This window comes from Somniosus microcephalus, chromosome 15 (assembly GCF_052327205.1).
Source record: "Somniosus microcephalus isolate GS21.2 chromosome 15, FLI_Smic_1.0, whole genome shotgun sequence".
In the NCBI taxonomy this organism is placed as follows: Eukaryota; Metazoa; Chordata; class Chondrichthyes; order Squaliformes; family Somniosidae; genus Somniosus; species Somniosus microcephalus.
In genome coordinates, this window is record NC_141001.1 from 56,642,154 (window position 1) to 56,664,789 (window position 22,636).

Genomic DNA, 22,636 nt, shown 5'->3' on the forward strand with positions numbered 1-22,636 from the left:
CATTCAGACAGATGAGGGTGCTGTTCTGCGAAGAAATCGTCGAGATCTTCTCATGGGACCAGCCACAGCAAGTCAAAAGACTGATACTGTTGAACAACTTGATCACACAGCAGGTCGAAAGACTGATACTGTTGAACAACCTGATCACACAACTGAGAAATCATCATCTGAGGCAACAACTCAGATTCAAGGACAATCAATCAGAAAATCCTCAAGACGCGTGAAGCCTCCTGAGAGACTCATTGAGCAAGTTTAAGGACTCTTGTTATAGAAGGAAGTAATGTTATCTTATTCTTTCTTCAAGTTCTAGGTATTTACATATTTCATGTGAACACACAAAACAAGGTTAAAAAACCTTGATCATGATTATGATAATGTAAGTTCATTAAGTGTTACAGTTAAAATGCAGAGTAATACAAAGAAAACATGTTGTTAGATAAAAGTAAAATACTTTTGTTTTAAGAAAGGGAGATGTAATGATATCAGCAAATAGTGATGGTATTTGCCTGTTTGATTATTTATGCCTTACCAGCATATTTGCCTGATTGATTATTTATGCCTGACCAGCAGAGGGCATGTGAGAGACAAGCAGTTTAGTTTTAGTTTTGTTTTAGATGGATCTCTAAGATGGTGTCTCCTGTAATGCTGTTAAGTGAGTTGAACAAACTTTAGATTAAAAGACATTGGCCTAGAAATTCAGTTGGTTGCGCCAGCCGTTAGCGCCTTAAGAGAAGTGAATTTTGGGCGCTATGCGTGTAGCGTCCGGGCGCAGCGCGATCTGCGCCTCGCCCCAAATTAAGTAGACATTTAACGCCGGCGCAAAGTCTTAGCGCGCGCTCACCTGCGCGCGCAGAAAATGACGTCATATCCTCGATGGGCCGAAATGGCCTCTATCTGCACTGTGGGGATTCTGTGTGATTCTGTGTGATCCTCGTGCAACGCCCTTTGCGCGCCCCGATCCAGAACTTCAGTGGGACCGCCCCATTGTGCGGCCGGCGGCCCGAACGTTTGTTTAGTGGAACGCAACAGAGCCGAAGCGGGCCCCGGGGAGCGCAAATTAAAGGGCACTTACCCTGCACTATAAAGGGCAGCCATTTTGCGGCAAACACTCTTGTGCAACGGATTTCTGGAGAGAGACCAAGGAAGAGAGCTTTCTGGTTTGGGCCTACACTAGCTCAGGTATTTTTGGCTTCAGGCCAGAGCATTGCAAGTGGCCTCTTGGATATTTGACTGTTTGGCAGCATATTATGGGGGCTGCATGGGGTGCCAACGCTGAGTTTCAGCGTCATGTCCGTAGGGCTCGCAGACGCGGGGTGAGAGGGGCAGCCCTGGCTAGACGCAGAGGGGGCAACAGGCGTCGGCAACATAGGCCTTACCCAGTCAGGGCATACCGCCAGCAGCGCTCCTACCTCAACATGAGTGGCGCGCGATGTGTAAAAAGGCTGAGATTCCGAAAAGAGGTGGTTGCAGAGATCTGCCATCTGCTTCGCAGAGATCTGCATCCAAAGCTCAGGAGCAGGACATCTCTGTCAGTGGACGCGAAGGTGACGGTGGCCTTGAACTTCTATGCCACCGGCTCCTTCCTATCCGCTGCTGGGGACATTGCTAACATATCCCAGTTCGCCGTGCATTGCTGCATCCGCCAGGTGACCGATGCCCTTTTCAGAAGGAGGCGCCAATTCATCTCCTTCCCCATGGCCCTGGAGAGGCAGCATCAGCGTGCACTGGGATTTGCAAGATTCGCGGCCTTCCCCTTGGTGCAGGGCGCCATTGACTGTACGCATGTGGCTTTGCGGGCACCTGTGGAGCATGCCGAGGATTACCGCAACCGGAAGGGCTACCATCCCCTCAATGTGCAGCTGGTGTGTGACCACAAGCAGCGCATCCTAGCTGTCAATGCCCGCTTTCCAGGCAGCAGCCACGATGCCTTTATCCTGCGGCAGACAACTGTGCGTGACATGTTCAAGGCACAGCCTCCCCCAAGAGGATGGCTTCTCGGGGACAAAGGCTATCCTTTGTGTACTGGCTCATGACCCCGCTCCGCGCGCCCAGGACCCCTGCTGAAGAGGCATACAACGAGAGTCATCAAGTGAGCAGGAACATAATCGAGCAAACAATTGGCGTCCTCAAGCAGCGGTTCCGCTGCCTGGATTGTTCCGGCGGATCTCTGCAGTATTCGCCGGACCGAGTCTCCCAATTCGTCGTTGTTTGCTGCATGCTGCACAACATGACTCTCCGCAGGACTCAGGCACTGCCACCTCACGTTGGACCACCACCTCAGGAGGAGGAGCAGGAGGAGCATGAGGAGGAGGAGCAGGAGGAGGAGTACCATCCCAGGAGGGAGCGAGAAGGTCCAAGGGCCGTCCGTCGGCGGCTTATTGAACGTCACTTCTAAGCCCCCTGTCAGGGAATGCCTTGTGGCCATGAAGGAACATGAACGCAGCCGCTCCGCAAGCCCTCAGCCGGCGAAGGCAACAAACACTTACAACAACAAACATGGACACTCTCTGAATAAAGAGAAATCTTTATTTTAGACAAATGAAACCCCTTCCCACATGAAACCCAGAAACATTCAACGGCCCCAAAAAACAGTACATCAAATGACTCACTCCCACAACCTGGGGAGGAATAACTGAACATTTGGACAAAAATGGCCTTCATCCTCGGCCTTAACCCAAAAAACATCCCCAGAAACAAAACAACCATCCCCAAAAGAAACATAGGCATCGCCATATAAAATAACACTTGGCTACACCGTCTACTTATTGGGCCGCGAGGCCGAGACCTTGTCGAGCCTTTTGGGGCCCCTGCCCGGCCTGCTGCTCCTCCGCAAGCTCTGCCCAGTGGCTGCTGCGAGGCTGGGGGAAGGCTCTTGAGGGTCAGATGTCCTTCCGGCAGATGCCCTTGGGGGGCGGCCTAGACGGGGTTTGGCCCTCGAGGGGCCGGCTGGTGATTGGCGCAGCTGTGCCTGGCCAACATCATTTGCAGCCGCTTGCCGTTGAGGCTCCACTGGGGGAGTGGCGGTGACGGCTGGAGGAATGTGTGCAATCTGGCGGATGGGAGGCGCTGGCTGGTGATGTGGCACTCTGGCACTCGCCCGGGCCCGCACTGCAGCATGCGCACCAATCTGCCGAAGGGCAGCCCGCTGTGCTGCTGCAGCACGGCGGGTGTCCAGGCGATGCCTGGCTGACGCAGCGCGTGTGGCAGCAGTGAGTTCCCCTGTTGCCCTGGTCTGCGACCGCAACAGAGCAGCCACTGTCTGGACGGCATCACTGATCAGCCAGCCACTCGCGGCATGTGAGGCCCCGAACTCGCGTACACTACTAGCCAGGGACTCGATTGCCTCAGGCATCCGTGCCACTACCCCCATCAGCTCGGTGTGCCGGCGATCCGAATCCTGGGCCATTTGATCGAGGTGGCACGCCTCCTCTGAGTTGAACGTGTCCGGACTGGAGTCTGGACTCTCCCGCTGGGGAGCAGGGGGCAGAGCTGGCCGACCCTTGCCACGTTGCCGGCGGCGACTGGGCCCAGCAACTGCACTCCCCTCCGATCCTTCCCCCCTCTGGGGGGAAGGCCGCGGACCAACCGCAGCCCTCCTGGGTTGCTGGACGCCACTGGTCCCAGCAGCTCCACTCCCCTCCGACACTTCCTCCAGGCTCTCCTCCAGGGAAGACGTGTCCACTACTTCGGCATCTGCAGCCGGACCTGAGTGCTGCCCTGATGGTCCGCCTTCCTCTTCCTCCTCCTCTTCGGAGGGGCTGTCACTGGCAGCTTCAGGGAGCTCCTCGTCACCAGCTGAAAGCAGGAAGGCACAAGAGTAGCTTTAGAGTGAGGAGAGGGCGTCAGCGAGGGAGGCATGACTGGTGGCATTCAGCACATTGGTCGGACAGTGGCAAAGGAGGTAGATCGGATGCGCAAGTGCGACGAGAGAGGTCCAAAAGGTGATGTCCTTACCATAGTGGCCCAGAGAAGGGTCGGCATCTCCACAGGCGACGGGCCCAATCACCCGGGCTCCCATGAGGCGACTCACGCGCTCCTCCAGGGGAGTGAGCTCCTGGATCTGGGGGCGGCCTCCCCCGGTCTCCTCCTGTTGCCTTCGGTTGTTTGCAAGTTTTGCCTGCAAGAGAAAGGACGGCCTGTAAGTACGGTGTGTAGCCCTGATGTGGTGTGCACTGCCTCCCATGGTGGAATAGCTTGGCCAGTGTGTAGCCCTGATGTGGTGTGCACTGCCTCCCATGGTGGAATAGCTTGGCCAGTGTGTAGCCCTGATGTGGTGTGCACTGCCTCCCATGGTGGAATAGCTTGGCCAGTGTGTAGCCAATGGCGGCGCGCACGGACGCAGTGGCTTTGTCTCTCCCGAGACTGAACGGTTTCACCCTCCTCCTGAGTCTCTTCTGGACTCTGCTGATCCGGGAATTAAAGGCTGACCTACTGTACAGCCGGCAGACGCTCCTAGACATCGGGGCCGACTGCGTGAAGCTTGAATTCGGCGACATCGATCTGCCTCCCGACATCACCCGACCCCCGGGACCAGCGTGGCGTCCTTCCCCAGCAGGAAGTCAGCGCAGACCGCGCAGGGAACGCAAGCAGAAGCGGGGTAAGAGAGCAGGGATCCAAAACAGGCTGAAGAGGTCCCCACACAAACCCTCCCTCCCAAGTATTTTCCTGGCCAACGTCAGGTCACTGGAGAACAAAATGGATGAGATCAAACTGGATCTCACCACACAGAAAAGGACAAAGGAATGCTGCGCCATGATCTTCACAGAAACCTGGCTGAACAATGGCATCCCTGACACCACCATACAACTAGAAGGACGCACGGTCTTCCGCGCCGACAGAACTGCAGACTCCGGTAAGAGCAAGGGAGGCGGTTTGTGCATTTATACCAACAATGCCTGGTGCACCAACAGTGATATAATTGATAGATCCTGCTCGGCTGATTTGGAATTCCTCATGGTAAGGTGCAGACCCTTCTACCTGCCTCGGGAATTCACGAATGTTATCATCACTGCAGTCTACATCCCACCACACGCTAATGCCAAACTAGCACTGAAGGACCTCTACAGGGCCATCAGCGAACAACAAACTGCGCACCCAGACGGAGCTTTTATCGTTGCGGGGGACTTCAATCACACAAACCTAAAAACTGTACTACCGAAATTCCACCAGAATGTCTCCTGCCCCACAAGAGGGGAGAACACACTGGATCAAGTCTACACGAGCATTGTAGACGCTTACAAGGCCATTCCCTGCCCCCACCTTGGGAAGTCTGACCACCTCTCCCTGTTTCTAGCCCCAGCATACAAACCGCTCATCAAAAGAGAGAGAACATCAATGAGAGCAGTGAAAGTATGGCCAGAGGGGGCAGTATCGGAGCTTCAGGATTGCTTCGAACGCACTGATTGGGGCATGTTTGCCCACAATGACATCGAGGAATACGCATCCACAGTGCTATTCTACATCAACAGCTGCGCCGAGGTCGTCACGACCCACAAAAATATCAGGTCATACCCCAACCAGAAACCCTGGATGAACGGAGAGGTCCGCTCACTGTTGAAAGCACGCGACGCAGCATTTAAATATGGCGACACGGCGGCTTACAGAGCAGCTAGGACCAACCTAAAAAAGGGTATCAGGACTGCCAAATGGAAACAGACACTGCGGATAGAGGACCACTTCCGCAACAACTCGGACCCCCGGCGCATGTGGCAAGGCATCCAGGCCATCACTGACTACAAGGGCAAAAACACCAGTCCCCCGGTCAGCGACGCCTCCCTCCCGGAGGAACTTAACAACTTCTACGCTCGCTTTGACAGGGACAACAAGGAGCCGGCTACCAAAGCCTTGCCACCCCCGGAAGACCAGGTGCTCACTCTGTCGACCTCCGACGTAAGGGGCGCTTTACGCAGAGTGAACACACGAAAGGCTACTGGACCGGATAGCATCCCTGGACGGGTACTCAAGGAATGTGCTGATCAGCTGGCTGATGTCTTCACCGCCATCTTCAACCTGTCATTGGCCCAGGCAGTAGTCCCTACATGCTTCAAGACCGCCACCATCATTCCTGTGCCTAAACAAGCGGCTGTGACGTGTCTGAACGACTATCGACCTGTCGCACTCACCCATCATAATGAAGTGTTTCGAGAGACTGGTCTTAGCCCACATCAAAGCCAGTGTTCCTGCCTCCCTTGACCAACACCAGTTTGCCTATCGGGCAAACAGATCAACGGAGGATGCAATCACTACTGCTCTACACTCGGCACTGAATCACCTAGATGGTAAGGAGACCTACATCAGAATGTTGTTTATAGACTACAGCTCAGCATTCAACACTATCGTCCCCAATAAGCTGGCCACCAAACTCCAAACTCTTGGCCTGAACACTTCCCTCTGCAACTGGACCCTGGACTTCCTAACAAACAGACCCCAGTCTGTCAAATTAGGTAACCACACCTCCCCCCCCGACCCTGAACACGGGGGCCCCACAAGGATGTGTGCTGAGCCCCCTCCTCTACTCCCTCTTCACCCACGACTGTGTGGCTGTTAATGGTTCCAACACCATCATCAAGTTTGCAGATGACACCACAGTAGTAGGCCAGATCACCAACAATGATGAGTCAGCCTACAGGGAGGAGGTCCAGCATCTCGTGAAGTGGTGCGCCGACAACAACCTGGCCCTTAACACCAAGAAAACAAAGGAAATAATCGTGGACTTCAGGAAGTCCAAAGGCGGAAGTCACCCCCCCATCCACATCAATGGGGCGGAGGTGGAAAGGGTGGCCAGCTTTAAGTTCCTCGGAGTCCACATCACGGAAGACCTCTCCTGGTCCCTCAACACCCCCTCCCTGGTGAAGAAGGCCCAGCAGCGCCTATATTTCTTGAGGAGGCTGAAGGGATGTAATCTGTCACCCCCGATCCTCTCTAACTTCTACCGCTGCACTATAGAGAGCATCCTGACAAGCTGTATCACGGTATGGTACGGCGGCTGTAGCTCCCATGACCGGAAAGCCCTGCAGCGGGTAGTCAAAACTGCCCAACGCATTACCGGCACCCGGCTACCGACCATAGAACATATATATCAGAAACGCTGCCTACGGAGGGCACGGACCATCATCAAAGACCCTACCCACCCCAGCCACAGTCTGTTCACCCTCCAACCATCTGGAAGACGCTACAGATGCATTCGCACCTGTAAAACCAGATTTAGGAACAGCTTCTTTCCCAGGGCTGTCATCCTACTGAACTCCACAAATAAACACTAAAGCCTGCACATCTGCCGATGCACTTTATTATGGTCATATTTATGCTAATATATATGTACAAATGTATGTTGAAATGTTTAAGTGTCCTAATCCAAATTGTACACTCTCGGGAGCCGCAAGCCTACATTTCGTTGTACTGCACTTGTGCACTAACAATGACAATAAAAGTTGATTTGATTTGATTTGATATGGTGTGCACTGCCTCCCATGGTGTAAAGTGCAGAATGTGTAATTGATGTTCATGACTGTCCCATAGCTGCTGGCTGAGGGCTGGCCATTAGGGCTTTCAGGTCCCTTTGCCCATCATGTCAGGTGTACATGCAAGGATGAGGAGGAGACGGGAAAGGGTACTCACCCTGACAATCCTGGTCAGGTCATTAAACTTCTTCCGGCATTGGACATTGTCCCTGGGGGCATCGCCGGTGGCCGACACCCTGCGGGCGACCTCCCTCCAGGCTTTCCTATAGACGCTGGTGGGAGGCTTCCTGCCAGTGTCCGGGAACAAGATGTGCTGTCTCTTCTCCAAGGCCGTCACCATCACCTTCAAGTCATGGGCTGAGAAGCGCAGGGCACGCTCACGGGCCTTCTGTACCGTTGCCATGGCTCCTTCTGCTCACCAGCAGTGTTCACGCCTAGCTGGAAGGCTGCAGTGTGCAGGCCGTTGCAGCAGACCAAGTCGACCCTTCCCCCTTTAAGAGCTGGCCGGCGCCACGGTGTCTGCTGTCAATCAAGAAATGACCGCACCTGCGCTGCGCCCGGCCTCGGCGCTATCCCTCAGCACCGCCGGCTTAGCGCCTAAAGATAGTCGTGCATCGCCAGTTTTAGCGCTCCAGCAGCCTCTCAGGGCGAAGCTACTGAATATCGGCGAAGTGCCCTCGACTTTGCGCCGGGCGCAAACTTTAGCGCCCGCCCGACTTTACCGCCCCAAAACTGGCTATACTGAATTTCTAGGCCATTCTCTTTCATTAATGTCTCGTCATTGAACCCACATACAAATCGATACACCCACCGCCCCTGAAACTTACGTGGGGCGGGGTTTTGGGCGGGATGGTGTCGGGACCCCCAAAGTCAGGATTTTCCACCCCCCCCCCACACGCCTGAAACCCCGCCTGATTGCTCCCCAAAAATCTAGCCCAATGTCGTCGGTCTTCGCAATATTTAGCACACCTAAATTAAACAGGAATAGAGACTTACAAGGAACACTGAGGTAGCAATTAAAAATCATTTAAATTAGATAGCTGGGAGTGTAGGAGCGGAGTGGGGGTGTGGTGAAGGGTGGTGGTGTGGGGGGAGGTGTGGAGAGCAGGAAGGTAACTAGATCCCATACAGGACAGACTGTAGGGTAAAAGCTAGATAATTGGCAGGTTTGGAGATAGTAACCCAGAGAGACATACATGGACCAGAGCCCAGGAAAAAGCTCAGCATGAAAGGACATGAAAGGAGATAAATCTATATTAAGGTACTTATACATGGAAGCTAGAAGCATTAGACATGAGATGCCAGAACTACAAATAATACGCAATTTATTAGCCTGTCTCAGGAATCAATAAATGCTTCACACCTATGGTGTTGCAAGCTTTTTGATATCTTTCAGGATGTGAAAAACCAGCAAATAATTTAGAATCACTGACAACTGCACATTCAGTCTGGTTTTTGGAAAGAGGATGCTGTGCAGGCAGTCAGGCATCAAGAGGCTTTAAGAAGGATGGAATACAGTAGTGCGGATTTACAAAATTATCTATAAGTCAAGCAAAACAACCTGCTGAAGTTGGGTGGTGTAGCATTTTCATTTTTTATATATTATTATGCAAAAGCAAGTTGAATTGATAGCAATAAGTGAATACAATCATAACTGTTATATGTGTTTACCTATTGGCAAAGCAGATGGTGGTCGGGGGGTGGAGCAGATGGTGGTCGTGGGGTGGAGTAGATGGTGGTCGGGGGGTGGAGCAGATGGTGGTCCGGGGGTGGAGTAGATGTGGTCGGGGGGAGCAGATGGTGGTCGGGGGGTGGAGTAGATGGTGGTCGGGGGGTGGAGCAGATGGTGGTCGGGGGGTGGAGCAGATGGTGGTCGGGGGGTGGAGCAGATGGTGGTCAGGGGGTGGAGCAGATGGTGGTCAGGGGTGAAGCAGATGGTGGTCGGGGGGTGGAGCAGATGGTGGTCGGGGGGTGGAGCAGATGGTGGTCGGGGGGTGGAGCAGATGGTGGTCGGGGGGTGGAGCAGATGGTGGTCAGGGGGTGGAGCAGATGGTGGTCAGGGGTGAAGCAGATGGTGGTCGGGGGGTGGAGCAGATGGTGGTCGGGGGGAACAGATGGTGGTCGGGGGGTGGAGCAGATGGTGGTCGGGGGGATCAGATGGTGGTCGGGGGGGTGGAGCAGATGGTGGTCGGGGGGTGGAGCAGATGGTGGTCGGGGGAGCAGATGGTGGTCGGGGGGGCAGATGGTGGTCAGGGGGAGCAGATGTTGGTCAGGGGGCAGATGGTGGTCGGGGGGTGGAGCAGATGGTGGTCAGGGGGGTCAGATGGTGGTCGGGGGGAGCAGATGGTGGTCGGGAGGGTGGAGCAGATGGTGGTCGGGGGGAGCAGATGGTGGTCGGGGGGGGAGCAGATGGTGGTCGGGGGGTGGAGCAGATGGTGGTCGGGGGGAGCAGATGGTGGTCAGGGGGGTAGATGGTGGTCGGGGGGGGAGCAGATGGTGGTCGGGGGGTGGAGCAGATGGTGGTCGGGGGGAGCAGATGGTGGTCAGGGGGGCAGATGGTGGTCGGAGGGGGAGCAGATGGTGGTCGGAGGGAGCAGATGGTGGTCGGGGGGAGCAGATGGTGGTCGGGGGGTGGAGCAGATGGTGGTCGGGGGGCAGATGGTGGTCGGGGGGAGCAGATGGTGGTCGGGGGTGGAGCAGATGGTGGTCGGGGGGAGCAGATTGTGGTCGGGGGTGGAGCAGATGGTGGTCGGGGGGTGGAGCAGATGGTGGTCGGGGGTGGAGCAGATGGTGGTCGGGGGTGGAGCAGATGGTGGTCGGGGGGAGCAGATTGTGGTCGGGGGTGGAGCAGATGGTGGTCAGGGGAGTGGAGCAGATGGTGGTCGGGGGTGGAGCAGATGGTGGTCGGGGGGTGGAGCAGATGGTGGTCGGGGGTGGAGCAGATGGTGGTCAGGGGTGGAGCAGATGGTGGTCGGGGGGAGCAGATTGTGGTCGGGGGTGGAGCAGATGGTGGTCAGGGGAGTGGAGCAGATGGTGGTCGGGGGTGGAGCAGATGGTGGTCGGGGGGTGGAGCAGATGGTGGTCGGGGGGTGGAGCAGATGGTGGTCGGGGGGTGGAGCAGATGGTGGTCAGGGGAGTGGAGCAGATGGTGGTCGGGGGTGGAGCAGATGGTGGTCGGGGGTGGAGCAGATGGTGGTCGGGGGGGGAGCAGATGGTGGTCGGGGGGAGCAGATGGTGGTCGGGGGGTGGAGCAGATGGTGGTCGGGGGGAGCAGATGGTGGTCGGGGGGGAGCAGATGGTGGTCGGGGGGGAGCAGATGGTGGTCGGGGGGAGCAGATGGTGGTCAGGGGGGCAGATGGTGGTCGGGAGGGTGGAGCAGATGGTGGTCGGGAGGGTGGAGCAGATGGTGGTCGGGGGGAGCAGATGGTGGTCGGGGGTGGAGCAGATGGTGGTCGGGGGGAGCAGATGGTGGTCGGGGGGGAGCAGATGGTGGTCGGGGGGAGCAGATGGTGGTCAGGGGGGCAGATGGTGGTCGGAGGGGGAGCAGATGGTGGTCAGGGGGGCAGATGGTGGTCGGAGGGGGAGCAGATGGTGGTCGGGGGGAGCAGATGGTGGTCGGGGGAGCAGATGGTGGTCGGAGGGAGCAGATGGTGGTCGGGGGGGCAGCAGATGGTGGTCGGGGGGTGGAGCAGATGGTGGTCGGGGGGGCAGCAGATGGTGGTCGGGGGGAGCAGATGGTGGTCGGGGGTGGAGCAGATGGTGGTCGGGGGTGGAGCAGATGGTGGTCGGGGGGGTGGAGCAGATGGTGGTCGGGGGGGCAGCAGATGGTGGTCGGGGGTGGAGCAGATGGTGGTCGGGGGGAGCAGATGGTGGTCGGGGGTGGAGCAGATGGTGGTCGGGGGGGAGCAGATGGTGGTCGGGGGGAGCAGATTGTGGTCGGGGGTGGAGCAGATGGTGGTCGGGGGGTGGAGCAGATGGTGGTCAGGGGAGTGGAGCAGATGGTGGTCGGGGGTGGAGCAGATGGTGGTCGGGGGTGGAGCAGATGGTGGTCAGGGGAGTGGAGCAGATGGTGGTCGGGGGGAGCAGATGGTGGGCGGGGTGGAGCAGATGGTGGTCGGGGGGGGAGCAGATGGTGGTCGGGGGTGGAGCAGATGGTGGTCGGGGGGTGGAGCAGAAGGTGGTCAGGGGAGTGGAGCAGATGGTGGTCGGGGGGAGCAGATGGTGGTCGGGGTGGAGCAGATGGTGGTCGGGGGAGCAGATGGTGGTCAGGGGAGCAGATGGTGGTTGGGGGGGCAGATGGTGGTCGGGGGGAGCAGATGGTGGTCGGGGTGGAGCAGATGGTGGTCGGGGGCAGCAGATGGTGGTCGGGGGGGAGCAGATGGTGGTCAGGGGCGGAGCAGATGGTGGTCGGGGGCGGAGCAGATGGTGGTCGGGGGGGAGCTGATGGTGGTCGGGGGGTGGAGCAGATGGTGGTCGGGGGGACAGATGGTGGTCGGGGGGGCAGATGGTGGTCGGGGGAGGAGATGGTGGTCGGGGGGGCCAGATGGTGGTCGGGGGGTGGAGCAGATGGTGGTCGGGGGGTTGGAGCAGATGGTGGTCGGGGTGGAGCAGATGGTGGTCGGGGGAGCAGATGGTTTTCGGGGGGAGCAGATGGTGGTCAGGGGGGTGGAGCAGATGGTGGTCGGGGGATTGGAGCAGATGGTGGTCGGGGAGGTGGAGCAGATGGTGGTCGGGGGTGGAGCAGATAGAAACATAGAAGATAGTAGCAGGAGTAGGCCATTCGGCCCCTCGAGCCTGTTCCACCATTTAATGAGATCATGGCTGATCATCCAAATTCAGTACCCTGTCCCTGCTTTCTCCCCATATCCCTTGATCCCTTTAACCTTAAGAAATATATCTAAATCCTTCTTGAATATATTTAATAAGTTGGCCTCAACTGCCTTCTGTAGTAGAGAATTCCACAGCTTCACCACTCACTGGGTGAAGAAATTCCTCCTCATCTCAGTCCTAATCCTTAGACTGTGACCCCTGGTTCTTGACACCACCGCCATCGGGAACATCCTTCCTGCATCTAGTCTGTCTAGTCCTGTTAGAATTTTATAAGTTTCAATGAGATCCCCTCTCATTCTTCCAAACTCTAGCGAATATAAGCCTAATCGACTCATTCTCGCTTCATACGTCATTCCTGCCATCCCAGGTATCAGTCTGGTGAATCTTCGCTGCACTCCCTCCATGGCAAGAACATCCTTCCTCAGATAAGGCGACCAAAACTGCACACAATACTCAAGGTGTGGTCTCACCAAGGCCCTGTACAACTGCAGCAAGACATCCTTGCTCCTGTACTCGAATCCTCTTGCTATGAAGGCCAACATACCATTTGCCTTCTTAACCGCCTGCTGCACCTGCATGCTTACCTTCAGCAACTGGTGCACAAGGACACCTACATCTCGTTGCACTTCCCCTTTTCCCAATCTATTGCCGTTCAGATAATAATCTGTCTTCCTGTTTTTGCCACCAAAGTGGATAACCTCGCATTTATCCACATCATACTGCATCTGCCATGCATCTGCCCAATCACCCAACCTGTTCAAATCACACTGGAGTTTCTCTGCATCCTCCTCACAGCACACACGCCCACCCAGCTTTGTGTTGTCTGCAAACTTGGAGATATTACAGCTAGTTCCCTCGTCTAGATTATTTATATATATTCTGGTTAGCTGGGGTCCTAGCACCGATCCCTGCGGTACCCCACTAGTCACTGCCTGCCACTCGGGTAAAGACCTGTTTATTCCAACTCTTTGCTTCCTGTCTGCCAACCAGTTCTCTATCCAAGTCAGTACCTTACCCCCAATCCCATGTGCTTTAACTTTGCACGCCAATCTCTTATGCGGGACCTTATCGAAAGCCTTCTGAAAGTCAAAATACACCACATCCACTGGTTCTCCCTTATCTATTCTACCAGTTACATCCTCAAAAAATTCCAGTAGATTAGTCAAGCACGATTTACCTTTTGTAAATCCATGTTGACTTTGTCCGATTCTGTCACTGTTTTCCAAGTGCTCTGCTATTACATCTTTTATAATGGACTCTAGCATTTTCCCCACTACCGATGTCAGGCTTACCGGTCTATAATTAGTCGTTTTCTCTCTGCCACCTTTTTTAAATAGTGGGGTTACATTAGCTACCCTCCAATCCATGGGAACTATTCCAGAGTCTATAGAATTTTGGAAGATGACCAACAATGCATCTACTATTTCTAGGGCCACTTCCTTAAGTACCCTAGGATGTAGATTATCAGGCCCTGGTGATTTAACGGCCTTCAATCCCGTCAATTTCCCTAACACCATTTCCCTACAAATACTGATTTCATTCAGTTCCTCCCTCTCATTAGACCCTATGTTCCCTGACATCTCTGGAAGGTTATTTGTGTCCTCCTTTGTGAAGACAGAACCAAAGTATGTATTTAATTGGTCTGCCATTTCTTTGTTCCCCATTATAAATTCCCCTGATTCTGACTGCAAGGGACCTACACTTGTCTTCACCAATCTTTTTCTCTTCACATATCTATAGAAGCTTTTACTGTCAGGTTTTATGTTTGATGCAAGCTTACTCTCATATTCTATTTTCCCCCTCTTAATTATTCCCTTTGTCCTCCTTTGCTGAATCCTAAACTGTTCCCAATCCTCAGTTTTGCTGCTTTTTCTGGCTAATTTATATGTCCTCTCCTTGGACCTTATGCTATCCCTAATTTCCCTTGTTAGCCACGGTTGAGTCACCATTTTTGTTTTATTTTTATGCCAAACAGGGATGAACAAATTCTGTAGTTCATCCATGCGATCTTTAAATGTTTGCCATTGCCTACCCACCGTCAACGATTTAAGTAACATTCCCCAATCCATCCTAGCCAACTCGCACCTCATACCATCGTAGTTTCCTTCATTTAAATTCAGGACCCTAGTCTCTGAGTCAACTACTTCACTCTCCATCTTAATGAAGAATTCTATCATATTATGATCGTGGTCGGGGGGATGGAGCAGATGGTGGTCGAGGTGGAGCAGATGGTGGTCGGGGGAGCAGATGGTGGTCGGGGGGTGGAGCAGATGGTGGTCGGCGGGGGACAGATGGTGGTCAGGGGGAGCAGATGCTGGTCGCGGGGGAGCAGATGGTGGTCGGGGGGAGCAGATGGTGGTCGGGGGGGAGCAGATGGTGGTCGGGGGGGAGCAAATGGTGGTTGGGGGAGCAGATGGTGGTCGGCGGGAGCAGATGGTGGTCGGGGGGGAGCAAATGGTGGTTGGGGGAGCAGATGGTGGTCGGCGGGAGCAGATGGTGGTCGGGGGGGAGCAAATGGTGGTTGGGGGAGCAGATGGTGGTCGGCGGGAGCAGATGGTGGTCGGGGGGGAGCAGATGGTGGTCGGGGGGGTCAGATGGCAGTCGGGGGTGTCAGATGGCAGTCGGGGGTGGGGCAGATGATGGTCGAAGGGTCCGAGCGCGGGGGGTGTGGAGCAGACAGATCGCAGGAGGGGGTTTCTGGTAAGCTTGTTGGGCCTGGAGCAAACACTCCTGCTCCTCCTGGCCCACAAGCAGTGCTGTAAAGGCACTTACTTCATGGATTCAGCCCTTCTCGTCGCCTTTCACCTGTTGGGTTTCCCGAGGCCTGGGAAACCAAGTCGACTGTGGTTAAAAATATAATCACTGTTAAAATGAAGGCACGTAGCCTCATTAAAATATTTAATTGACCAATCTGCCTCCTGAGAGCGGATTGGTCAGCCGTCCCTTGTCCCGCCTCCGTTAGAATCGGAAGTGGGCAGATTCATGTTCCTGTTTCAGATTTTTAGGTTTTTAACCTTCCACCCAACCAAAACTATCGTTTTGGGGGCTTAAAATTACCCCCGATATTTCTGTCCAGAATCAAGTTTGTCTCTGGTTTGGATGAAGCTGTGTTGGTGACCATGGTCATGGAGAACTACAATCCTTTCATTGATGGTGAATGAATGGAGCAGAGAAATGAAGGGGGATGATGGACTGCTAGAAATAGATTATCATTCACTGATGACGGAAGTTCATGAGTGTGAGAAACTATAGGACAGAATTTAGCTCGTCCACCAGGCGGGAACAAGGCAGTAGTAGCATCGGAGCACTGCACTTAATGCCACGTTTCCACTCCAATTGTTCGCACCACCATATTTCACAGGGCTTATACAAGAGGTGCCCAACTGAATCAGGCAGGAGCCTCATTAAGTTATGCAAATCTGACTTTGGTGACATACGTAGAACACACTGATTGCAAATTTGAGGGACAAATAAGCAGAACGTGCGCCAGGCACACTCCACACATTTGAGTGGTGAGCAGCCTAACCAGCCGTCCTTACAGGGCCGCTGGAGGCCATTCACAATACAACCCAAGAAATATATTTTTTTTGGGTGGGATCAGTACTAGCAGGAATGCCCATAAAAAAAAATTCCTGGCTGCTGCTGACCCTCCTAGAATCGCCTCCCCTTCACCAGGCTCCACCTGTTGGCCAGCTGATCTCCAGCCCTTCTAGAACCGGCAAGCTACAGCGAGGTGTCCGCAACTTACCGGCAGAATGGAAATGAGGCCCGGGCCTCTAAATGAGTCGCCGTCCCCCCGGCAAGAATTGGGTGACTTCCACCCATTTTCTGCTAGTAGTTAAAATTGGCTCTTTTAAGTCTGTAATCAGAAATTGTAATTTTCTTCAACAGGAATTTTCATAAACTGGTGAGATATTCAATTTGTTCTTTAGGCAGCGACCAGCCTGTAGAACCTTGAGCATATCTCTTAATGAATGCTGTAAAATGGTACCTTGCTGTCACCCTTAGATTTGGTGGAGGTCTGACCACATTAAAATGAGTTGTCAGATATTGCATCATGCTCCACAGAAAACAGATCCAAGTAACCTCATTCTGAAAAAGATAGCAAATCTAAAACAAGGGGGGTAAAATTCAACTTTTGGTGGGGTTCAAAGCAGAAAGTAGCAGATTAGCCGCCTGTTATACACTCGGCCCAATTTTCCTTTCCATTGACTTCGATGCCGCTCGCAGCTCTCCTGCAGCATGATAATCTCTCCCAACACGTAAAATGGATTGGGACTCTCAGCGGCAGGATTGGGTGACCGGCTGGTGTGCTCTGCTGGTCAGCCATCTAATAGTTAAAATCTGCCCCAGTTAGTTACTGCAATGGGTGAGGGGCTGTAGGTTGCTTCTGGATGGATGAACTAATATTGGCCAAATAGTCTTCCTCATTCGCAAGTAACGTATGATCTGGGAAAATTCATGCTCCTCTCTTTTGGATCACACAGTACATAATCCCATATACTTTCACTCAATATTTCCACTACATATCCCCCATGCAGTACCACCTTTTTTTATATTACACCCATTGGTGAGTTAGAGAGACTGCTGATTAGATGGTTGCTGAGCAGGATAAATTAAGTACCAAAATCTGTGTCAAAAATGATTGAGGTCATTATTGCTTTGATAACACTGTACAATAGTGAGGAGATGAAGCTTGCTCTCTAGTTTATAGAACGTGGAGTATATTCCCAGTGAGCATATTATCTCATGGCTAAAGGCCTGATACCTGATTTTATCAGGGTTGAGGTGGCTATAACAGTCATCACTGTTACAATTTATAAGACAGATTTGGAAGACCAAAGCTTGTCACGAGGCTGGAACTCCTGACTTACAGTTAAACTATTTAATTAAGTAAAATTTGCATGAGTTCATATAATTCCACTTTGCTTATGGTTTATTGGCCTGGAACTTAGGGTCCTGATGACGGCGAACTGGCAGCGTTCACCATTATTTCGCCTTTGAAACTGACCGCAACTTCAGGATTTAGCACATACGCAGCCTAATGCGGAAATCCTGAAGTTGCAGTCTGTCATTCACTGCTCCTCCACAGGCTGTGCTGTGCCCCCCACCCTCCCTGCCCACCAGCCCCCCACCCACCCCATGCACCCCCACATCCCCACCCCCCATGCCCCAGAGCTGGCAATCAGTGAAATCTCTCAAATCATGGAAACTGACGAAAACTTTGGCTCTTCCGCAGTAATTACGCTGTTAAATATCCCATTAAAAGTTAAACCCAAAGGGATTAAGTGTAACTGGGGTTTTAACAGCGTACTAACTGCTAAACAAAGGTTATGGCCCTGAAAAACTAACTTTAATTTTGTGCAGTGTCAAATTTATCCATGTTAATTTTTTTTTATTAAGAAACTTTAAAAAATATATATTTTTTTAAAGTTTGTCTTCTTTATTTCAGGTTTGGCTTTTCCCCATGTGAGAGCCCCAATCTTTGTTTTGCTCTCTCTAACATTTTTTAAAAGTTAGAATTTTAAGAACTTACCCACTTCCTGGTTTGCTGTCTTTGAGAATTCTGCATTTTCATTGGCTGCTTAGACAGCTTGTTGACATCACAGCAGCTCGCACTATGGGATTCCCACTAAACTACATTGATTTGAATTACGTATCGGAAAACCCGAACTTCTCGACACAGAGATCGCAAGATCTTTGTGCGAAGCTTACTTCGGGGCCAGCGGCAAACGCCTTTGCTTCGCCGCTGACTGCAAATTCCGGGCCAATATCACTTCAAATTCCTGACTTATACAGTCACTATTACAACAGTCTTAGTTTTAGTTGGTTCAAAATCTTGCTGAAAATAAATGAATATTTATCTGTGAAGTATTGTCCTGATAGTTTCTCACAACAGCTGTATTTCATTACTTTTATTTCAGGCAAAGATCTACAATAAGATTCTTCGTTTGTCAACCTCAAACATGTCCATGGGAGAGATGACCGTTGGACAGATCTGCAATCTGGTCGCCATAGATACAAACCAGCTGATGTGGTTTTTCTTTCTCTCTCCCAATCTATGGGCCATGCCTGTGCAGGTAATAACATGGTATAAATCTCTATAGCCAAGGACACCCTAACTTTAGTAATGGTTGTGACACATTAATGCAGATATGTAACATCTATCAGAGCAGTGGAAAGATTGTAGCCTTATCTGAAATTGAGTGCAACCTGCATAACTTAAGCATATATACATTCCTACTAAATCCAGTGGCCTCGAAAGTCCGCAGCCATTCATTCCAGTGTCCTCCTAATAGGGGTCCGACAGAGGGCTGGAAGTTAGGTCGGACAGACTATGTCAAGCCCCAGCTCTGCATTGAAATTCCTGCTTGACCTTCTAAGGAGCTGAGCCTCTGCCTCACAAGAGGTGGTGGGGCAGAAGTGGTGACTCAGAACAGTACCAGATTATGTCAGAGTTCTCAAGTCTCTGGCCTCTCAGTTAGTGGGGGCAAAATCAATGGCTGGTGCGTCTGAGGAAACCAGGTGTACCAGGCTACTGAATGGCAGAAGTCTGACCCACCTGGAGGTCCAGACTCGGATTGTTGACATATAAAAACATTTTTACGTGTGGCCCTCTTACAAAGCACAGTTGCTGGGGACATCTTCTGGATAAGGGGGGGGGCCCAACATCTTCCCATCTAATCAAATATACTACAAATTTCCTCACTGAAAATGGTTCAGTCTCTTGGAATAGCATACTTCAGTTGGTAGCACTCTCACCTCTAAGTTAGAAGATTGTGAGTTATAGCCCACTGCAAGACTTGAGCACATAATGTATGCTAGAACATCAGTGCAGTACTGAATGAGTGCTTCATTGTTAAAGTTTATATGAGATGTTAAACCAAGACTTTTTCAGGTGGATGGAAAAGATCCTGTGGCACTATTCAAAAGACAGGGAATTTCCACAGTGTCCTGGCTAATATTCCTCTCAACTAACACCACCAAAAACACAGATTAACTGGCCATTCATCTCATTTGCTGTTTGCAAATCAGCTGTCATATTTGCCTTTTCCCAAATTTTCTCCTGCATATTTGCCTTCATAACAACAGTGGCTACACTTCATAAAGTAATTTATTGGAATTGTCGTGCTTTAGGACACCCTAACAACATGATATGGAGACTATATAAATGTAAGTTCTGTAAGTCTGTGTGTTATAGTGATAATTACTACACAGACTAAGAGAGTAAATTCAACAGGTCTTTACTGGTTGGAGGTAGGGACTATACTGAATACAATATTACTACACAGTGCTTATATACCGGTGTGGTCACCATCGGTATTACGTATACAGCAGCCAGAGAAAGTAGTACATCTCTTAAGGTGGAACAGGCTTAAGTTCTCTTAAGGTGGAACAGGTTACATACACCACAATCCTCCCTTTTTAGCTTAACAGTCATATCCCCATTTAACATAACATAATAACATATATACATATATAACTTCCGGTATAACAGTTCAAAGGTTCAGTCTCTCAGGAGGCTTTCTGATGCGGCTTGGATAACGCCTCTCAGTAGTCTCTGATTCTTGTTGTTGAGGTGCCTCCTCTATTTGGTTTCCAATGTATTGGGTGTCATCATCATCAAGTACATTCCCTGCCGAGGTAGATGCTTCAGGTTCATTAACGTCTTCCACAGTTGTCTCTGTCACAACCATGGGTTCGACCCTTGCTCTCGACTCTACCAGTTGATCCGCATGACGCCTTATCACATTATGACCAATATCTACTGTGTACATCAGAGGTCCTTGTCTGGCCCGAATTGTTCCAGACTGCCATTTTTCATTTCCATAGCCCCTTGCCAACACTGGTTGTCCTACGTCGAAGGTTCGAGTGGTCTTGTTGTTAATATGCCGAAACTGTTTGTCTTCCACTTCCCTCCGCACATTTGGTTTTAACAAGTCCAACTTGGACCGCAACCTCCTGTTATAAAACATCATGGCAGGACTTTGGTTAGTCACTGCATGATTGGCGTTTCGACATGACATCAGGAACTTGTCGACCTTGTGTTGCAGCGGAATCTGATCATCGTTCATGGCCTTAATTGCCTTTTTGAATGTCTGGACAAATCTTTCAGCCAACCCGTTTGTCGCCGGATGATATGGGGCAGAGGTATAATGTTTTACTCCATTCTTCTTTAAGAATTGTCGGAATTCTTCCGATACAAACTGTGGTCCGTTGTCCGAACAGATCTGTTCTGGCAATCCGTTCCTTGCGAATATTGTTCTTAACACCGCAATTGTCTTTTCTGAAGTAGTGGTATTCATCTTGATGACTTCTGGCCATTTGGAATGTGCGTCCACCGCAATTAGGAACATGGAGTCCATGAATGGACCAGCAAAGTCGATGTGTACGCGTTGCCATGGGGCTGAAGGCCATTCCCATGGGTGTAGCGGTGCTATCGGAGGTGCATTTTGCACTTTTTGGCACCCAGCGCAGCTTTTCGTTAACTCCTCAATCTGTTGGTCAATACCCGGCCACCATACATAAGCCCTAGCAAGACTTTTCATTTTAACTCCCCCCAGATGACCTTCATGCAGTTCGTTTAAAACTCTTTCCCTTAACTTGGGAGGAATAATCACTCTTGTCCTGTACATCAAGGTACCATGGCAGACGGACAGCTGGTCTCGCCTTGCCGAAAATGCCGGTAACAGAGGATCACCCCGTGTTGGCCATCCTTTCACTGTCACCTCGTAGACTCTGGACAGTGTCGGGTCGTTCCTGGTTTCTCTTTCAATACTTGCATTGGTGACTGGTAAACACTCGATGATGGTCGAATGAAATAACTCAACAGGGTCAACTTTCGTCATGTCTTCTTCTTCAGGTAGTGACAGGCGCGACAGCCCATCAGCATTGCCATGCTGTTTCGTACCTTTGAATTCTATTTGATATTGATGTGCCCCTAGGAAAAGAGACCATCTCTGGAGACGCTGCGCTGTCATCACCGAAACACCCTTCTTAGGGTTAAAAATGGATACCAACGGTTGATGGTCTGTCAGAAGTGTGAATTTTTGGCCCTGCAGGTAATGATTAAACTTCTTCACTCCCCATACAAGGCTAAGAGCCTCCCTATCGATCTGCGCATAGTTGCGCTCAGCGGAGGTCAATGATCTGGATGCAAACGCGACTGGCCTTTCCGTGCCATTTGGCAACTTGTGTGAGAGTACTGCCCCAATACCATATGGGGAAGCATCACAAGCCAACCGAATAGGCAGTGTCGGGTTGAAGTGAGCCAACACTTCCTCTGAGGTGATCAATTCTTTGCTTTTGCGAAATGCCTTCTTACAGTTTTCGCCCCATTCCCATGGTACCCCGTTCTGTAAAAGAGCGTTTAACGGGTGCAGTACCGTGGATAGATTTGGCAGAAATTTATGATAATAGTTAATTAATCCTAGAAACGACCTCAACTGAGAGACATTCTCCGGAGCGGGAGCCTTTACAACTGCCTCAATCTTGTCAGGAGACTTATGAAGCCCCTCCCGGTCAATGACATGGCCACAGTACGAGATCCGCTTCTGGAAGAACTCACATTTCTGCCGATTTACTCTAAGTCCATACTCTTTCAGTCTGTTGAGCACCAGTTCCAAGTTTGCGAGATGTTGTTCATCACCATCACCTGTGATCAGAATATCGTCCAGGTAACATTGTGTGCCTGGAATTCCCTGTAATACCTGCTCCATGGCCCCCTGCCAAATTGCTGGAGCCGATGCCACTCCAAAAACCAGCCTATTGTACCGGTACAACCCTCGATGCGTGTTGATCGTGAGGTATTGGCGTGACTCTTCCTCAACCTCCATCTGCAAGTATGCCTGCGCCAGGTCTATCTTGGTGAAGTGTTTCCCGCCAGACAATGAAGCGAAAATATCCTCAATCCGTGGAAGCGGATACTGCACCGTGTGAAGCACCGGATTAACGGTGATTTTGAAATCTCCACAGATGCAAACCTTCCCTGGATCTCCTGGCTTGTTGCTCGCAGGACGTTTCATAATGGGAACAATGGGCGTAGCCCACTCACTCCAATCTACCTTAGACAGTACACCTGAACGTTCTAGTGCTTCCAGTTCCGCTTCAACAGTAGGTCGTATTGCATAGGGTACCGGTCTGGCTTTAAAAAATTTTGGTTGTGCATGTTCATCAATCTTGATGTTTGCCGCAATTCCTCTCAGTGTTCCCAGTCCCTGCTGGAACACCTCTTTAGCATCATCCAATATTCTGGACAATCGTTTAGGTTTGACATCTGTTTCCCCGGAATCTACCGTTAGTGCCTTCAAGGAGTGCCAGTCCATATTCATTTTCCTAATCCACTC

General features: G+C 51.7%; 1 protein-coding gene across 6 annotated transcripts in view; it reads left to right on the top strand.

The window, feature by feature from the left end:
• The window catches only part of abcc8 (ATP-binding cassette, sub-family C (CFTR/MRP), member 8), a 581,396-nt gene that overhangs the window by 343,827 nt on the left and 214,933 nt on the right, over positions 1-22,636 (top strand). For all 6 annotated transcript variants that reach the window (XM_086007823.1, XM_086007824.1, XM_086007822.1 and 3 more), the window contains one exon: positions 18,215-18,370. In XM_086007823.1, the coding sequence (XP_085863949.1) occupies positions 18,215-18,370 (156 nt within the window). The remainder of the gene's footprint in view (positions 1-18,214; positions 18,371-22,636) is intronic.